Here is a 20,478-nt window from a genome sequence, read left to right as displayed (position 1 = left end):
CACTCACGCTTATTATGCTTTCTGGCATGGTGTATTATCCCAAAAAAGAGTTCTTAATAAAACACTGAGGAGTATAGGAATGATGGCAAGTCTCTGTGTAGGGGTACTTTGTGTGACATTTTTTCACTATATTATTTGTTGACTGCCAAACTTGTTGAGAGCAAAGTTCTATCTTAGTTGTCAGTTCATGGAATTGCTATTTCTATAGCCCATCACTCGTCTAATATTTTGTGAACATACATCCTTCCTCATTTGTCTCTTGGATGTAATATATATCTGACCACTAATAGCTAAGCAGAAAGTGGGATAGCAAAACTTCCAGGAGAGATGGGGATTCTTCAAGCAGAAAGCAAAGGGGAGAGATTTTCTAGCAGGACACCAACATTATTGTTTGGATGTGAAGATGAGGAGAGTAGTAGAGCTGTCTCTATCCAGGACATAGTGCCACGTTTGGAATTAGTGAGGTTGAAATCTCTCTGGTAATCTGCTCATCTAAAACTTCTAAGCTTTAAAATATGAAAAAGTGTCTATGTCGTTGTTTATACCACCAGCACATACAAGCGTCCCACTACATTTCTACAATATTATCATAAAGAAGCAGAAGCAGGCATATCTGTAAATTCCAAAGCAGTTTGTACTATATTTTGGGATCTCGACAGCACTGAATATAAAATGATCCTACCACAAAGAAAACGAAAGAGTAGAATAAATCCACTGTAAAGTCTCAAATATCCTTAGAAATTGTTAAGTTTCATCCACTCTGGGGCAGTGCCTAGTGCAGACCTTGGGTGTCAACTCTTTAACCAGTCTCCACACACAGTGGAAGGTCCACTCTCAGGTGCTCTAACACACCCAGGATCATTTGATCAGAGGTGCATAGAACATAACATCTGTCCTAACATGGGAAGTAACTGGGAAAAGCAGAACCTGGCCACTAAGGAACCGCACCCAATCCGTTTCAAGGGCTCTTATCAGTCTGAGCTGGTGCCCTGAGCAGACCTTGGTTCTCATCTCCACAGCCAGTCCCACAACATGCAGAAGAAGCTCCACTATCAGGAGCTCTGACACCAAGGACCTCAGGATCCCAGAATCCCAGAATGAGATTATTATTTATTTCCAGTGGACAAAAGACAGCATTTTCAACAAGCGGTGCTAGCACAACTGGTGGTTAACATGTAGAAGAATGCGAATTGACCCATTCCTATCTCCTTGTACTAAGGTCAAATCTACGTGGATCAAGGAACTCCACATAAAACCAGAGACAGTGAAACTTATAGAGGAGAAAGTAGGGAAAAGCCTGGAAGATAGGGCACAGGGGAAAATTCCCCAATAGAACAGCAATGGCTTATGCTGTAAGATCGAGAATTGACAAGTGGGACCTCATAAAATTGTAAAGCTTCTGTAAGGCAAAGGAAACTGTCAATATTACAAAAAGGCCACCAACAGATTGGGAAAGGATCTTTACCAATCCTAAATCAGATAGGTTACTAATATTCAATACATATAAAGAACTCAAGAAGGTCGACTCCAGAAAATCAAATAATCCCATTAAAAAATGGGGCTCAGAGCTAAACAAAGAATTCTCACCTGAGGAATACCGAATGGCTGAAGAGCACTTGAAAAAATGTTCACCATCCTTAATAATGAGGGAAATGCAAATCAAAAGAACCCTGAGATTCCATCTCACACCAGTCAGAATGGTTAAGATAAAAATTTCAGGTGACAGCAGATGCTGACGAGGATATGGAGGAAGAGGAACACTCCTCCATTGTTGGTGGGATTGCAAGCTTGTACAACCACTCTGGAAATCAGTTTGGTGGTTCCTCAGAAAATTGGACATAGTATGGCTGGAGGATCCTGCAATACCTCTCCTGGGCATATATCCAGAAGAGGTTCCAACCGGCAAGAAGGACACATGCTCTACTATGTTCATAGCAGCCTTATTTATAATAGCCAGAAGCTGGAAAGAACCCAGATGCCCCTCAACAGAGGAATGGATACAGAAAATGGGGTACACAGTGGAGTACTACTCAGCTATTAAAAAGAATGAATATATGAAATTCCTAGGCAAATGGATGGACCTGGAGGGCATCATCCTGAGTGAGGTAACCCAATCACAAAAGAACTCACATGATATGTACTCACTTATAAGTGGATATTAGCCCAGATACTTAGAATACCCAAGATATAAGATACAATTTGTGAAACACATGAAACTCAAGAAGAACAAAGACCAAAGTGTGGACACTTTGCCCCTTCTTAGAATTGGGAGCAAAACACCCATGGAAGGAGTTACAGAGAGAATGTTTGGAGGTGAGATTAAAGGATGGACCATCTAGATACTTCCATATCCGGGGATCCATCCCATAATCAGCCTCCAAACGCAGACACCATTGCATACACTAGCAAGATTTTGCTGAAAGGACCCTGATATAGGTGTCTCTTGTGAGACTATGCTAGGACCTAGCAAACACAGAAGTTGATGCTCACAATTAGCTATTGGATGGATCACATGGCCCCCAACGGAGGAGCTAGAGAAAGTACCCAAGGAGCTAAAGGGATCTGCAAACCTATAGGTGGAACAACAATATGTACTAACCAGTACCTCCCGGAGCTCTTGTTTCTAGCTGCATATGTACAGAAGATGGCCTAGGTGGCAATTAGTGGAAAGAGAGGTCTATTGGTCGTGCAAACTTTATATGCCTCAGCCCAGGGGAACACCAGGGCCAAGAAGTGGGAGTGGGTGTTAGGAGAGTGAGGCGGGAGGGTATGGGAGACTTGAAATGTAAATGAAGAAAATACCTAAGCTTTAAAATATTAAAAATGTGTCTATGTCATTGTTTATACCACCCGCATATATAAGCGTCCCACTACATTGCTACAATATTATCATAAAGAAGAAGCAGGCATATCTGTAATTCCAAACCAGTATGTGCTGTATTTTGGGATCTCAGCATCCCTGGATATACAAAGATCATACCACAATGGAAATGAAAGTGTAGAATAAATCCACTGTAAAGTCTCAAATATTCTTAGAAATTATTAAGTTTGCATCCAGTCTGGGGCAGTGCCTAGCACAGACCTTGGGTGCCAACTCCTTAGCCAGTCCCACAACACGCAGTGGAAAATCCACTCCAAGGTGCTCTAACACTCCCAGGATCATTGGATCAGAGGTGCATTGAACACAACATCTGCCCCAAAATGGGAAGTAACTAGGACCAGTGGGACAGGGGCATTAAGGAACCCCACCCGACCAGTGTCATGGTCTATCATTCTGAGCTGGTTCCCTGAGAAGACCTTTGATAGGTTTCCCTTAATGTCTGAGGAACATATAATCAAGTACTCAAAGGAATAACATGGAGGCAGGAAGTGATGCAGATAGCACACATAATTATGCATTCTAGCTTGCTTTCCATGGTTTGTACAGGTTGCATAGTCCCAGACCATATACCAAGAATTGGTACCATCCAGAGTAGGCTCTTTCTCAGTTGAGTTTTTTCAATCGACTTTTTGTGAGTATGACAGAAACAAAAAGACAGTTCTGTAATAAAAGGAAAACTCCACTGGTCAAAATATGTTGAGAATAATTGCTCAATTTCATTATTCACAGGCCAATTGCATTACTTAAACACAAAGAGCAATCATTTTTCCAGAGATAGAATGATAAATTTCAATGGATCAGTTGGCATGTACTGGTAATAGTGTAGAGGAGAGTGAATCTCCTGTAGAGCTGATAGTACTATAGATCATTAAAACCAATACCAAGAGCTAAATATGTTTATGACAGGTGGACCTACAAAAGAAGTAATATGTCCATTTCTCTGGCAATATCCAAGGAAATGATGTGGACATAGCAACTGTTTCTGGTTTAACAGAATCCATGTAACTGTAATTTAAATACAGCAGTCTAAAATACTCATAACTTCTTGTTTCTAGATAGGGGACCATGAGACTCTGGAAGGTAACAACCTAGACTGTAGAGTTGTGACTCAAAATAATTTTCAGGATAATATTGGAACAGAGACTGAAGTAAAGGACAACCAATGACTTGCCCAACTTAATGTCCATCCCATTGATAGGCAACAATCCCTGGCCCTAATAGTGATGCTATGTTGTGCTTGAAGAAAAAAGCCCAGTATGACCATTTTTTCAGAGACTCTGATCCAGGAATTGAATCAGACAGATGCAGATACTCATAACTAAGGACTTGAATAAATTTGTGAAACCTTAGTGAAGTGTTATGGGAAGGACTGAAGGAATGGATGAGAAGGCCATCTATTAGGAAGACCAATAATTTCAACTAACCTGGAACCCTCATAACTTCCAGAGTCATACCCACAAACAGAAGAGCATATATGAGTTGCTCTGTTCATACAGCACATGAGTAGCAGAGGACTGCCCAGTCTACCCTCATGGTAGAAGATGTACCTAATCCTACAATGTCTTGTTGCCCCATGGAGGGAAGATACCAGGGGGACACTCTCTCATAGGCAAAGAGGAGGGCACATGTGGTGAAAATATCTGCAAGGTGGGGGCGGGAATGGAGTCACCATTTTGCATATAAAAATAATAATAAATTGGTTAAGTAAAAAAGAAAAAATTGAGAGAATTACAATATCTACGGATCAAAAATTTAAAGGACATTGTAGATTATGAAATTATTATTTATGATTTGTCAGAAATAAAAGTGAAGAATGCAAATCTCAAATACAGAGCACTATATGGATAGGGAAAATAAACCAGTCAGACCTTGAAATTATATATAAATTCCTGCTTAGGAAAAAGTCATATGTCATACATATATACAATTATAAAAGAAAGGAAAGATTTCTTTAAAAAGAAAATAATTGTTAAATGTCATATTTTCATCATTGCAAACCTTATATTCTGCTGGATTATCATTCATCATCATCTAAATAAGTAAAAATATCAAAACTTTAAGTTTATTTGTAATTTGCTTAACTTTTTAAGAAAATGCATACTTCGTTCTTTGTGAAATTTTAATATTGAGTGAAAACAGGTAATGGAGCATATGAAGAATATGATTTTTCAGACAAAAACGTGAATATTTTATAATTTACTAGATTATTTGAAATATAGATCAGTATAGGTATCCAAATGGATAGATCAATTAAGATTAAAAAAAGGGTAAGGTAAACATATACTTTCTGTTTTTTAGTGTTTTCTTCATGACAACACATTCCTTGAAAATTTGCGGTCAATTACATTACTTTTTACAGAAAGATAAGGCTTATATGCATTGTTGTAAATTAATCAGAATATATATATATTTTCTTTATATTTTATGTATATTAGATTTAAATTTGTCTTTTTCTAAAAGGAAAGGAGGAAAACAATTTAACCCCAATCTTCCCTTCTCTCTTTATCTCCATATTGAAGCCCATACTTCTGGAAGAAAACTTCTACCCAACTAGATGTCAGACTAGTTTCCTGAACCCCAGGTAAGATAGCTTTTCCACCCTGCCCATCCAAAGACAGTAAATCCCCCATCACCGTTGCTTTAGTTGTCACCATGTCATGGTCCACATTTCTGACAGAAACCTTCTATCAATTCGGGTGGTTGGCCATCTTACTTTAAACCAGATAAGATACCAACTGTCCTGCTTGCATGAATCAGAAGTCATTGAGGCCATCAGAAGTACAACAGCCAACTAGAACAGAGACAATAGCAGTGATTTAAGTTAGGCACATGACACTCTGTCCAGAAGACCAAAGATGATCGAGAAACCAAGGAAGAAAAATAAAAAGAAATAGAAAGTCCAAGGAAGACAAACCCAGAAGTTCGTACCTATATGTATAATTGGTACAAATCCAGATGTCTAGGTATCAGTATAGACACAGTGAGTAATAGTCCAAGCACCATGACAGCACTAGTTCCCTTCAATCTCTTTATATGTATTTATATGTATTTATATGTATTTATATGTATTTATAAACCCTAAATATCCCAAGACAAACGAGTCACAGCAAATGACCTTTACAACAACTTTGTGAAGATGACAGAGGTTCATAAAGAGAAAATGATTAAGTCCCTTAAAGAATTTGAAAAAGAAAAAAACTAAAATGGAAGGGAATTTATAAACCCAGTAAAAAAATATGTCAAGAAATTAAAGGAGATAGAAATACATAAGGAAATGAATGAGTCTATTTAATCCAGAAAATCAACATAAAAGCAACAAAGAGTGTATAAAATGAGGGAATTCTTGTAATGGATAATCTAAGTGAACAGGAATTACAGATACTACCATTGGCAAACAGAATACAAGAGACAGAAGAAAGAATCTTATTCGTAGAAGACAACATAGATAAAATAAAATCCTTCAAAGAAGATGTTAAATATAAAAAAAAAATCCAGACAAAAAACACCCAGGAAATCTGGGACAATATAAAAAGACCAAATATTAAACCGACAGAAATAATAGGAGTTTAAAATGCCCAAGTCAAAACTTCAGGATATATTTTATCAAATTCTTAAAATAAAAATTTTCTAACCTAAAGAAAGTGATGCTTACAAACATTCAAGTAGCTTACAGAATAGAAAAAGACAAGGAAAGGAAACCTTCCTGCTATATACCAATCAAAACACTAAATAAAAAAAGCAAAGGAAACAAAAACTACAAAAAGATTAAAACTGCAAGGAAAAAATGTCAAGTAATATATATAAAGTCATGCCTAACACAATTGTATGAGAGTTCTCAACAGAGACTTTAAAACTCAAATGGGCCTGGCCTGGTTTAAGTATATTCTAAGAGACCACAGATATCCATGAAGAGTATTATACCCAGCAAAACTTCTAATCACCATGGAAGAAGAAACAAGATACTCCATGAGAAACACAAAGAACAAAAATGTACAAGTAGAAAATCTCTAACCCAAAGAAGTCAGATGTACTCCTGAAACTTCAGGCATTAAGTAATCTCATACCAGCATAATAAAAGGAGGAAAGCAAAAACGCACCCATCACCACCACCACCATCAATACCTACAACAAAATTACAAGAGTTAACAATCATTAATTATTGATATCTCTCATTATTATTGTACTCAATTCCTTGTCAAATAACCACCAACCCAAATGCTGAAAAAAAAAACAAGATGTCTACTTTGCTGCATAACACAAACACTCCTCAACATCAAGGATAGACAATATCTCAGAGTAAAGGCCTAGAAGCAATTTTCAAACAATTATCCAAGAAGGTAGCTAAGTAGACATGTTAATGTCTAACAAAATAGAGTCAAAACTAACATAAAAAGATGGGGAAGTGGACTTCATTCTTATCAAAGAAAATCTACCAATATTATATTTCATTTCTTAAAAACTATACCTTAAATTCAAGGGTACCAAGACTTGAAAAGCAACATTAGTAAAGGTTAAATTACGCACCATCCCTCACACACTTGTAGACTGATACTTCAATATCCCACTCTCACCAATGGTCTGTTCATTCCTGACAAAAACTAACCATAGAAATCATAGAGGTTTCAGGCAATATGAACCGAATGTATATAACAGAAAACTAAATGTATTTCACACAAACACAAAGGAAAATAATTTCTTCTGTGCACTTGATAGAACACTCTTAGAAAATTACTACAGACTTTTTCTCAAAGCATGTCTAAATACATAAAAAAATTGAAATAAATCAGTATATATGATCAGACAAATACTAAATATAGTAGGATATCAACAATGCCAGGAACAACATACAGCTTACAAACTTATGGAAAATGAACAACTCTCTAATGAATGAGTAACAAATCAATGCATAAATAAAGTAAGAAATTAAATACTTTGTACAAATGAGTGAAAATGAATGTACATCACACTCAAATTTATAGTACTCAATAAAATTTTGCTAAGAGGAAGCTTTAAACACTATTTGCATCAAAAATACTGCAGAGATCTCCTCCATTTAACTTAACAGCACATTTGTATGCTCTAGGGAAAAGACGCAAACAAATGCACAAGGACTGAATGGCAGGAAATACTCAAACTCATTGCTTAATTTATTAAAACAGAAACAAAAAGAACAAAACAAAGAATACATTAAACAAGAGTTGATTCTCTAAGAAAAACCATATGATAGGAAAACATTTATTCACACTGCCTAAAAGACACAAAGAAAATACCCAAATCACCAATGTCAGAAACAAAAAGAGGCAAACAACATTTACCAAAGAGATCCATATAATCATGTTTTTACTTTAAAGATTCATATTCCACCCAGTGGTAAAAGAAAGGGACAATTTCCCTCATAAATACTACTTATCCGAGTTAAATCAAAATTAGATAAGCAACATAAATTGTCCTATAGACTTGAAGGAAATTGAAGAAGTCATTAAAATCACCCCACTAAAACAAACACAAAAACTGAAGGCCAGGTGGTTTAGAGCAGGATTCAACCAGACTCTTTAGGAAGAACTAATGCTAATCCTCCTTGAAACATATCCAGAAGAAACATTACACAATTCATTTAAAATGCCAGTGACACTTTAATGACTAAAACCACAAAGAATAAAAATATCAATTATAGACAAATTTCCCTCCTGACCATAGATGCATAAATACTCAATATGTACCTGAAAAGGAATTGTAGGAACACTAAAAATAGTGGATGCACTATGATCAACCACGTATAGTCTATGAGATACAGCCATTGTTCAATATACAAAAATCTCTCAAGGCAATCCACATAATGAAAAATCTAAATCAAGGTACAGGATCATGACATTAGATGCTCAAAGGTCATTTGACAAAATTGAGCACCTTTTCATGATAAAACTCTTGTACAGATCAGAGATACAAAGGATATACATATAATAAAGGCAGTTTACACTAAGCTTGTATCCAAGAAAGCAATTCCTCAAAAATCAGGAACAAGATAAAGCTGTACACTATATCTAGATTAATTCAACAATTAATGTACAGTTGGAGATAAAACAGTAATACAGTAGAGGATTTTAAGGGATTACAAATTGAAAAGGAAGCAATCAAAATATCACTAATTGCAGATGTCATGATGATATAGACACGTAACCAAAAATTCTATCATGAAACTCATGCTCCAAAGTTGCAGGATTAAAAAAAAACTAATACACACACACACACACACACACACACACACACACACACACACACACATGTATGTATGTGTCACTAAACATCTTATATTGCAACAATTAACAGGTTGAAGAAAAATTTAGGAATATAACACTTTTAACTAAAGCCACTAATTATATCAAAAAATGTGTGTTAAAACTTACCAAACACTAGAGAAACTAGACATTAACAAACCAAGTATTTTAGTTAAAATGCTGTACAGATCTAAACATAGAATTCTCAACAGGAGAATATCAGATGTCTGAGAAACTTTTAAAGAAATTTTCAACTATCAACAGAGAAATGCAAAGCAAAGCAATTCTGTGACTTCATATCACTCATGTCTGCATCGCTAAGATCAAAAACAAGTGACAGTTGATGTTGTTGAGGACCTGAAGAAAAGGGTACCTTCCTCCATTCATGGCAAACTTTTATAGTCACTTTGATTATAAAGGCCTCAACAAGCAGTCATAACACTCCTGAACATATATCAAAAGTATTGACAATCTTACCACAATGACATTAGCTCACCTATGTTCTTTGCAACTTAATGCATAACAGCCAGAACCCAGAAGCAATCTATATACTCCTCAATATAAATGAATTAAAATGTGAAAAATTTACACTGAGCTGTATTACTCAACTTTTTATTTTTTTAATTTTTTTTTACCCAGATCTTTAAAAATGACATAAATGAACAACATTTGTGTATAGGCCCAGTAGTGTTATAGATGGGTTGTCAGGTAGAATTATTTCCATTTTTCCAAGGAACCATCAGACTGATTTCCAAAGTGGTTTTACCAGCTGGCAGTCCCTCAGCAATGGAGGAGTGTTCCTCTTTCTCCAAATCCTAGCCAGCATCTGCTCTACCCTGAGTAGTTGATCTTAGCCATTCTGATTGGTGTGAGGTAGATCTCAAATTTGTTTGATTTGCATTTCCCTGATGACTAAGGATGTTGAACATCCATTTGATATTCCTCAATTGAGTAGCCTTTGTTTATCTCTGAACCCCATTTTAAATAGTGTTATTTGGTTATCTGGAGTCTAACTTGTTGTATTCTTTTTTAAACAATTTTTTATTAAATATTTTGAATATCAGTCTTCTATATGATGTAGGGTTGAGAAAGGTCTTTTCACAATCTGTGGGTTGCCGTTTGTCCTATTGATATTATCCTTTGCCTTACAGAACCTTTTCCATTTGGTAAGGTTCAATTTGTCAATTTTTGATCTTGAAGCATTAGCCTTTGGTGTACTGTTCATGAAATTTTTCTCTGTGTCAGTGTGTTCAAGGTACTTTCTTAATTTCTCTTGTATGTGATTTAACATACCTGGTGTTTTGTGGAGGCCCTTGATCCACTTGGATTTGAGCTTTGTACAAGTTGATAAGGATGGATCAACTTGCATTCTTCTACATGCCAGCCACCAGTTGAACAACCACCATTTTTTGAAAATTCTTTTTTTTTTCCCTGCTGAATGATTTTGGCTTCTTCGTCAAAGATCAAATGACCATAGGTGCATGGGCTCAATTCTGGGTCTTCACTTTTTTTTCCTTTGATCTACCTGCCTGTCTGTATCAATAACATGCACTTTTTATCCCTATTCCTCCGTTGTACAGCTTTAAGTCCAGGATGATGATTCCACCCAGATGTTCTTCTATTGCTGAGAATGAATTTTTGTTGTGCTCTTTTGTTGTTGTTTATTTTTTGTCTATTTTAATCCAGATGAATTTGAAAATTACTCTTTCTATGTGTGTGAAAAATTGAATTGGAATTTAGATGGGTGTTGAATTTGTAAATTTCCTTGGGTAAGATGCCCATTTTTACTTATTAATCCTACCAATCCATGAGCATGGGAGATCTTTCCATCTTCTGTGGTCTTCTTTGATTTCTTTCTTCAGAGATTTGAATTTCGTGTCATACAGATCTTTCACTTGCTTGGTCAGAGTCACGTCAAGACAGTTTATATTATTTGTGACTGTTGTGAAGGGTGTCTTCTCCATCATTTCTTTTTCAGCCCATTTATCCTTTGAGTAGAGGGAGGCTACTGATGTGACTTAATATTATATCCAGCTTCTTTGTTGAAAATGTTTATTTGCTACAAGGGCCATCTTGTGGATTTTTGGGGATGCTTATGTGTACTATCATATCATGTGTAAATAGTGATACCATGACTTCCTTCTTTCCAATTCGTATCCCTTTGATTATCTTTTGTTGCCTAGTTGTCCTGGCTAGAACTCTGAGTAGTATATTGAATAGACATGGGGAGACTGGGCAGACTTGTCTTGTCCCTGATTTAGTGGGATTGTTTCAAGGTTCTCTCCATTTACTTTGATATTGGCTACTGGTTTTCTGTATATTGCCCTTATTATATTTATACCTAGACATTGAATTCCTGATCCCTCCAATACTTTTAACATGAAGGGGTGTTGTATTTTGACAAAGGCTTTTGTAGCATATAATGGGGTGGTCTTGTGATTTTTCCCCTTTGAGTTTGTTTACATAATTAAGTTGACGGATTTCCTTATATTGAACCATCCCTGCATCACTGGGATGAAGCCCACTCAGTCATGGGGGATGATGGTATTGATGTCTTCTTTGATTCAAATTGTGAGATTTTGTTGAGTATTTTTACATTGATATTAACATCATAAATTGGTTTGAAATTTTCTTACTGTATTGGGTCTTGTTGTGATTTAGGTATCAGTGTATTGTGGCTTCATAGCACACATTGGGCAATATTCCTTCAATTTCTATTTTATGAAATTGTTTTAGAAGTATTGGATTAGGTGTTCTTTGAAGGTCTGATAGAATTCTGCAATAAACCAAATTGGTCCTGTCTTTGTTGTTGTTGGTGGTGGTTGTGTGTGTGTGTGTGTGTGTGTGTTTCTGGGAGACATTTAATGGCTGCTTCTTTTTCTTTATAATTATGGTACTGTTTAAATGGTTTATCTGATGCTAATTTAACTTTGGTAGTTGGTATCTGTGTAGAAAATCATCCCCCTTTTTTTTCTAGATATTCCAGTTGTGTTCAGCACAGGCGTTTGCAGTAATATCTGCTTCACTATGATTATAGCATCTTATTTATTATATTCAGAAGCTTGATACAACCCAGATGTACCCCAACCAAAGAATGGATACAGAAATTTTGGTACATTTACACAAACAGATTACTATCCAGTTATTAGAAACAAAGACTTCATGGAATTCTCAGGCAAATGGATATCCTGTGTGAAGTAATCCAGGAAGAAAAGAATATCTATAATATGTATACACTGGTAATTGGATTTTAGCCTGAAAACTCAGAATACCCATCATATACCCCACAAACTATATGCAACTTAAGAAGTAGGAAGAGGAGAGTGCAGGTGCTTCAATCCTGCATAGAAGTGGGAACACAATAATCACATGAGGTAGACTGAGAGAGGGACCACCGAGGGAGAGAGGTGGGAGAGAGAAAAGGGGGCAGGAACAGGTACAACACAGAAGTACAGAGGATCAGGAAATTGCATAGAAACATATAGCCAACAGGGATGCAGAATTGAGGTAGTCACTAGAAAGTCCCAGATTCTAGGGTACTGAGAGGTTCTCAGGAGCTAATAATGATTACTTTAGCCAAAATACTCAACAAAGGGAGATACAAAGTGTTTGTAGAGACAAACCTCCCGGAGAGATGCACAACACCCCATTGAGAGATGGTGCCACTTATCCATTTCAAAATTTAAACCTAAAAATGTTCCTGTGCAAAGGAAAGGCAGGGGAAAAATTGAAAATAAGACTGAAGGATAGGCCATTCAGAGACAACCTCACCTAGGGATCCGTCTCATCTGCAGCCACCAACTTTCCACAGTATTACTGATGCCAAGAAGTACTTGGTGACAGGAGCCAGATATGGCTGTTTCCTGGGAGGTTCTACCAGCACCTGACCAATACAGATACAGATGCTTATACCCAACTGTCGGACTTAGTCATGGGTCCTCAGTGGAAGAGATAAGGAATGGACTGAAGTAAGCAAAGGGGGATTGCCATCCAATAATAAGAACAATATCAACTAACTGGTCAGCCACGCTCTTCTAAGGGCTAAACCACCAACCAAAGGGTGTACACGGAGGGAGTCAAATATACATATACATATGAAGCAGAAGATCATCTTATCTTATATCAGTGAGAAGGGAGGGAGGCTTCATGTTGCAGCATAGGGTGATGCTAGAGGTGTGAGGTGGGCATGGGTGAATGGCTAGATGAGCACCCTCATAGACTCAAAGTTGAGGGGATGATTGGGGATGGAATGGGGTGTTGGTAGAGCAGTAACCAAGAAGGGGGAGATCGTCTGAAAATGTAATCAAATAAAATGATTAAAAAATGACAGAACAGAATTTGGAACTAGAAAAACTTGTCCCTAGTATGGTTTCCCTGGCCCAGAAAGATGAACATTTCATGTTCCCACTTATATGTGGACATGAGTTGTGAAGTATAGATTTTGTCAAAGCAAGTAAGAAGGAGGACTAAAGGGAGGGTACAAGGATGTTCACAATGTATCAAATATTAATGTCATATTTATATAAAGAACTTGCTTTTTTGTTTATTAGCATGTATATTCACTTCCACTGTCCTATTGGAATGTTATTTTGTGAATTTACATGATCTTAAACCAAAACCAATATACTTTTGTAATTAGGATATTTTGGTGGTTTAATATTTACCCAATATTCATGAAACTGGTAACATAACAAGCAATATTTCACTGAAAAAAGTTACAGTTTTAAAATACCACTATATAAAATAAATCAAATATTTAGACTTTGTTTTATGTGTAAAACACTTTAGCTTGAAGTTCCAATGCTTGTCTTACTGTTGATTATGCTTCCAAATAATTAAAAAACACATAAAATAAGAACAATAACCACTTCTTGCATTAAATTATTGCAAAATGAATTTATAAAAAAATCAGAAAATAAATTCAATTACACACAGGTAAATTGAAACAGCAATGTTGATGTATATATTTCTAGCCACGCTAAAGCACATCATCATTTCTGTTCATTGGAATCATTATGCTTGTGCTTGTGCACAATGACTCATAGTGTGCAGAAAATGCACTGACCACTGTCAGAAATAGTCATGTCAAACGGCTATGAACTCCTTCACTGTATTATATAGGTTTAGTCCCTGGTTTGAACGAAGATTAGTAGATATTAATGTATCTCTGTACATATACCCTAATTGTATAAAACTAAATATTGTTAAAATAAGTTAAATAAGGCAAATAACTGTATTTATCATACTTGGTAAATAAAAAAATCTGAAAATTCTATTTCCTTATTTTATATCATGTTAAATAATCTGACAAGCTGTTTGAGACTGTTTGTTTTTGATGAGCTTGGCACTTACATCTGTTTATTTCACATGTGTTTTTGCAGTCAGATTGCTATCTCTATACTGTCTGAAGAGACATGGGGCATAGTGCAAAGTGGTGCCTGGCATTGAGATACTGCACAAGAAAAGAAAAGAGAAATCAAATACAGTGTTATTTCTAGCAAAACCAAAAAAAAAAATGTATCCTTGAAATATGCATATGAAATATTTCCCTGAGCTGTGAACTTTTCAATTACTCTGGTCACTATTAAATCTTATGACAAAATATACAAAGATGTTTTCTTTACCTAAAAATGTTTCATTTCTGAATTATATCTCTTCTGCACTGTCTTGACCTAACTAACACATTATCACCATACCAAATTTTTAGCAAAGAGTAGCAATGTATCATTCCTAAGAATCTACTTAGTCTTTCAGCAATTTTCAATGCAACTAACCACAAGCTGGACACACATTGCCCATGTTTATTCCCCCATGTTGAGTTCAGGGTTGAATACATGCTTTGGTTTTCCATTTCAGTTCTTTAATTTATGTGTATACTACAGTGATAGGAATTTCAGCATGATACAAAATACCCTATATTTCTTTGAAAAAGTATTGCACATGGTTATCTCTGAGTTCACCAAGGAAATTGAAATAAACTGTCTATCTAGATCTGCTGTTCCTGCAGACTAAAAACTACGGAAGAGTTATCAGTGCACATAATCTCAATGAATTTTATTTTATGAATAAATCCTCAAGGTCAAGTGATGTATAAAGGAAACATATGGTTTAAATATGTTTTAATCTGAAATCAAATGATGTGAAAATATTAGGTTTCAATACTATACAAAATGTTAATGATACAAAATAACAGTGTAAATATGTAAATTTCTTATTCTGTCATTATTGAACTGAAATCAGAATTAGCTGACACAAGCAACACAGATCACTCTAGAAGCTTTGCAGGGCTTCTAAAGTCAAAGACTTCAAAGACATTATCTGCTCCAACACAATCACTACTGGCATTCCCCAATTCTCTGAACTGTGTGTCAGACTACTGCCAATACCCTTTCTAATACGGAACTGGCATGGTATATGCTCTGAGTCTGAGGAATGACAGGCAGCATGGGGAAAGGAGAACGAACTGCAGCAATCAAATATTAAACATAAAACTATTCAATGACACATTTTTCTTCTCACTTGAGAGGACAGAAAAAGGCACTAAGGAAAAAAATTAGAGAACTTGGTATGGAATATGTCGAGCCTCATGATGAGAAATACTTGGGAAAATGTTAGAATACATATTAAAATCAGGAGACAAGAATATGTAATATTCGTTAATACAAAGCACTTACCCAAAATAATTATCTGAGTCCATAGGAAAGTATTTCCAATCTGTTGTTGAACGTACAAGTGAATTATGTAAAATAGGAAAAAATGCACCAATGACAACAGTTCCATCAGAGTGTATTAGGCATTTTGTGTCAGTTGGGCAGAGATCAGTTGCAATGATCCAGGTGAAAGTTGGCATCTGTAAAAACCAAACGATAAGAAGCCAAGAGAGCAGCATATTAAGTGATATTTCCATTAAGATCTAAGTCATGTGGTGGTAAAACCCATGGTGTGTAACATATATATTTTGAGTTACTGTGCTTGTATATTTGCATTGTTGTTGACATTCTGACTGAATATGTCACTCTAATCATCTAGAGACATTTGCAGGGATCCTTTCATCCACCTCTTGAGAGTTCTATGGCACTTGATCCTTCAGGCTTTCCACCTGAGTCACCACACTCAGTGATAAACAGATTACTGCTTAATAGGACATATTTTCTTTTCTAATCAGAATCACAATTATTTAGTCCAAGACTGAAAAACCCCAGGGCTGCTTTCTGCTTCTCTGGTTTTGGCCACAGGGGTGTAAAAAGACAGATTTTTTTGAGAGAGTCCTTCAAGATAATGTCCAGATATGTCATCAAAGATAATCATCATTGGAAATACAGGAACAGAGAAGCAAAAACACATTACCACGAATTGATGGTTTAATTAAAGGGACACCAGAGTCCATAAAAATTAATACTTTTACTTTCCTATGTGTCTCAGGATTCTGAGACCATTCTGTCTTTGATACATGCATGTCTATAAAGAAATAATTGGTCAGTTCACTGCTCCTGACCTTTTGGGTCTCATTTTTATCTAGCCTGATGTGAAGGTGAACTTATCACTTCAAATGCATAACTTAATTTCACTGTAGAAATCATACTAATTTGATCTTAAGTTTGATCTTCTTGGCTAGTTTTCTCTATTTTTATCCATGTTGGATCGCTGAATTGATATATCTTCATTGTCCTCCTTATCACTTCTCCCCATTTTTGACATGAGCATATTAGAGAAATTCTGTCCCCAACCTCCAATTTCTCCAAATGACATATGTGCGGAGGATCTCTATGTGCATTTCATGGAATTACTCTACAGATAAAACAAGAGAAAGTATTATTTTCTAGCAATAAAACAATTTTAGTACCGTGAAATACATTGTGCTGTAGTTTAGACATGTCTACATTTTCTTGTTAATTTGATTGCCATGAAAGCTCAATAACCCCACCCAGGAGGGCTCTGCTGTGGAGCACCTGGGGGAGCCATCTTGGGTTCCCAGATCCCTCAGTGACTAGTCTGCACAGGTGATAGTGTGGACTACAGAAGCTATACAGCTTCTGGGACAAGCCCTGTTTCCAGCTCCAGACATCTGGGCACCTTTTTTGCCAGAGGATAGGTGTCTGCCCTGCCCGGGAGGGCTCTGCTGCAGAGCACCTGGGGGACACATCTTGGATCCAGGTTCCCTCAATGACTAGTCTGTGCAGGTGAGAGTGAGGACTACAGAAGCTACACAGCTTCTGGGACAGGCAGAAGTGACACAGCTTCTGGCACAGGCCCAGGTTTGGGCCTTCATCTTCAGCCAGGAGGCAGGTCCGAACGGCAGATACCTGTGCACCTTCCCTGCAAGAGGAAGCTTTCCTGCAGAGAGTACTCTGATCACAGAAACTCAGGAGAGAGCTACACTCCCATGTCTGCCCACAGAGGTTAACAGAATCACAGGAAGAACAAGTCCAACCAGAGACAACTATAACAACTAACTCCAGAGATTACCAGATGGCAAAAGGTAAACATAAGAATCTTCCTAACAGAAACCAAGACAACTCATCATCATCAGAACCTAGCACTCCCACCTCAGCAGTCCTGGATACTCCAACACACCCGAAATGCAAGACTCAGATTTAAATTCATATCTCTTGATGCTGATAGAGGACATGAAGAAAAACTTTATTAGAACCATCTTGGTTCCCAGATCCTGCCAAGACTAGTCTGCACAGTTGAGAGTGTGGACTACAGAAGTTAACAGCTTCTGGGACAGGCAGAAGCCACAGAACTTCTGAGGCAGACCCGTTTTGGGCTCCAGTCATCCGGGAACCTTCCCTGCCAGAGAAGAGGTGTCTTCCCTGCCCGGGACTCCTTTGCCAAAGCATCTGGGGGAGCCATCTTGGTTCCCAGATCCCTCTGAGACTAGTCTGTGGAGGTGAAAGTGTGGACTACAGAAGCTAACAGCTTCTGGGACAGGAGGAAGCCACAGAGCTTCTGAGGCAGACAGCTTTTTGGGCTCCAGACATACGGGCACCTTCCCTGCCAGAGGAGAGGTGTCCACCCTGCCTGGAAGGGCCTTGCCAGAGCACCTGGTGGAGCCATCTTGGTTCCCAGATCCCACCGAGACTAGTCTGCTCAGGTGAGAGTGTGGACTACAGAAGCTACACAGATTCTGGGACAAGTCCTGTTTTAGGCCTTCATCTTCTGCCAGATATCTGTGCACCTTCCCTGCAAGAGGAGAGCTTGCCTGCTCTAACCACTGAAACTCAGGAGAGGGCTAGTCTCCCAGGTCTGCTGATAGAGGCTATCAGAATCATGAGAGGAACAAGCTCTAACCAGAGACAACTATAACAACTAACTCCATGGATTACCAGATGTCGAAAGGTAAACATAAGAATCTTACTAACAGAAACCTAGGCCATTCACCATCATCAGAACCTAGCACTCCCACCTCAGCACACCCAAAAATCTAGACCTGGATTTAAAAGCATATCTCATGATGATGGTAGAAGACATCAAGAAAGACTTTAATAACTCACTTAAAGAAATACAAGAAAACACTGCTAAAGAGTTACAAGTCCTTAAAGAAAAACAGGAAAATACAACCAAACAGGTAGAAGTCCTTAAAGAAAAACAGAAAAACACATCCAAACAGGTAATGGAAATGAACAAAACAATACTAGATCTAGAAAGGGAAGTAGACACAATAAAGAAAACCCAAAGTGAGACAACACTGGAGTTAGAATCCCTAGGAAAGAAATCTGGAAACACAGATGCAAGCATCAGCAACAGAATACATCAGATGGAAGAGAGAATCTTAGCTGCAGAATATTCCATAGAGAACATGGGCAGAACAATCAAAGAAAATGTAAAATGCAAAAAGATCCTAACTCAAAACATCCAGGAAATCCAGGACACAATGAGAAGACAAAACCTATGGATAATAGGAGTAGGTGAGAATGAATATTCTCAAGTTAAAGGGCCAGCAAATATTTTCAATAAAATTAGAGAAGAAAACTTCCCAAATCTAAAGATAGAGATGCCCATGAACATACAAGAATCCTACAGAACTCCAAATAGACTGGACCAGAAAAGAAATTCCTCCAACACATAATAATCGGAACAACAAATGCACTAAATATAGAATATTAAAAGCAGCAAGGGAAAGAGGTCAAGTAATATATAAAGGAAGGCCTATTAGAATTACACCAGACTTCTCACCAGAGACTATGAAAGCTAGAAGATCTTGGACAGATGTTATGCATACCCTAAGAGAACACAAATGCCAGGCCAGGCTACTATACCCAACAAAACTCTCAATTGCCATAGATGGAGAAACCAAAGTATTCCATGATAAAACCAAATTCACACAATATCTTTGTAAAAATCCAGCCCTTCAAAGGATATAAAGGGGAAACCTCAACACAAGTTTATAAACTACACCCTAGAAAAAGCAAGAAAGCAATCTGTCCCGTTATTGGAGTCTAGCCAGCAAGAACACACACAGGACACTTGAATCCTTCTGCAGTAAAGCTTTAATGCATCTTGAGAGACAGATGATCAGCTTCTGGGGAGGAGACCCAGAGCACAGGAAACCCGGTCCTTAAATAGACCATGAAGTGCGGTTGGAGACGTGCATTGCCCTGATTTGCTGCTCACCATCAGCCCAGATGACACCATGGGACAGGCAGGGCACAAGGATTGGAAAAATACCCCAGCACATGCGCAGACTACTTGTTTACCAGTTAGAACACTGGATGTCAGCGCCATCTTGTAATGGCGATTGCAAGGGAGGCTCCTCACATCTCCCCCTTTTCTTTTATTTAAGAGCAATAGGCCACCCATATTTCTGGAGAGTGGAGATAGAGGTCAAATCCCCAGTGTGCAAAATTAGGGGCCTTACACAAAACCTCTTCCCAGGCTCGTCACCCGGAGGGGTCTTGGTCTGGTCCCATGTCGTTTTTCCTGGGGGAAGGACACTTGGACACTCAACCTTCATATAAGAGGACATGTCTCCCTAGAATAGGCTTTTCTTATGCCGCAGAGCCTTTCTACTGCAGTGCTTAGCCGTGCAACTCTCCCGAGCTGCTGAAGCACACTCACTCTATCCCATGCAATGAGACTAGCTTTGTGGGGTGCAAGAGCTGAGCAGCCAGTGACCTATTGTTTAAGCATAGATAGCCATATATCAGGGGAGGCACCATGTTCTAATGCTGCAAGTGCTTGGGTTATCACCATCTTGTCCTTTTTTGTTTGGGCTTTAAATTTACAGACCATCCAGAGCAAAAGCAATGCTCTGCCACATAGGATCACAGCAAACAAGCCTACCCCCACCCACTCCTTAAAGTAGGAAAATGCAGAGGA

At 37.6% G+C, this 20,478-nt stretch overlaps 1 protein-coding gene across 3 annotated transcripts in view; it reads right to left on the bottom strand.

The window, feature by feature from the left end:
* The window catches only part of LOC147002686 (vomeronasal type-2 receptor 116-like), a 42,038-nt gene extending 25,963 nt beyond the window's left edge, over positions 1 to 16,075 (bottom strand). For all 3 annotated transcript variants that reach the window (XM_085842959.1, XM_085842960.1, XM_085842961.1), the window contains exon 1: positions 15,831 to 16,075. In XM_085842959.1, the coding sequence (XP_085699085.1) occupies positions 15,831 to 16,063 (233 nt within the window). In that variant the 5' untranslated portion in view covers positions 16,064 to 16,075. The remainder of the gene's footprint in view (positions 1 to 15,830) is intronic.
* Positions 16,076 to 20,478: the final 4,403 nt, after the last annotated feature.

Source organism: Mus caroli, unplaced genomic scaffold (assembly GCF_978045245.1).
Source record: "Mus caroli unplaced genomic scaffold, Mus_caroli_1 scaffold_9, whole genome shotgun sequence".
NCBI lineage: Eukaryota > Metazoa > Chordata > Mammalia > Rodentia > Muridae > Mus > Mus caroli.
This window is presented reverse-complemented; position numbering and strand designations above follow the sequence as displayed.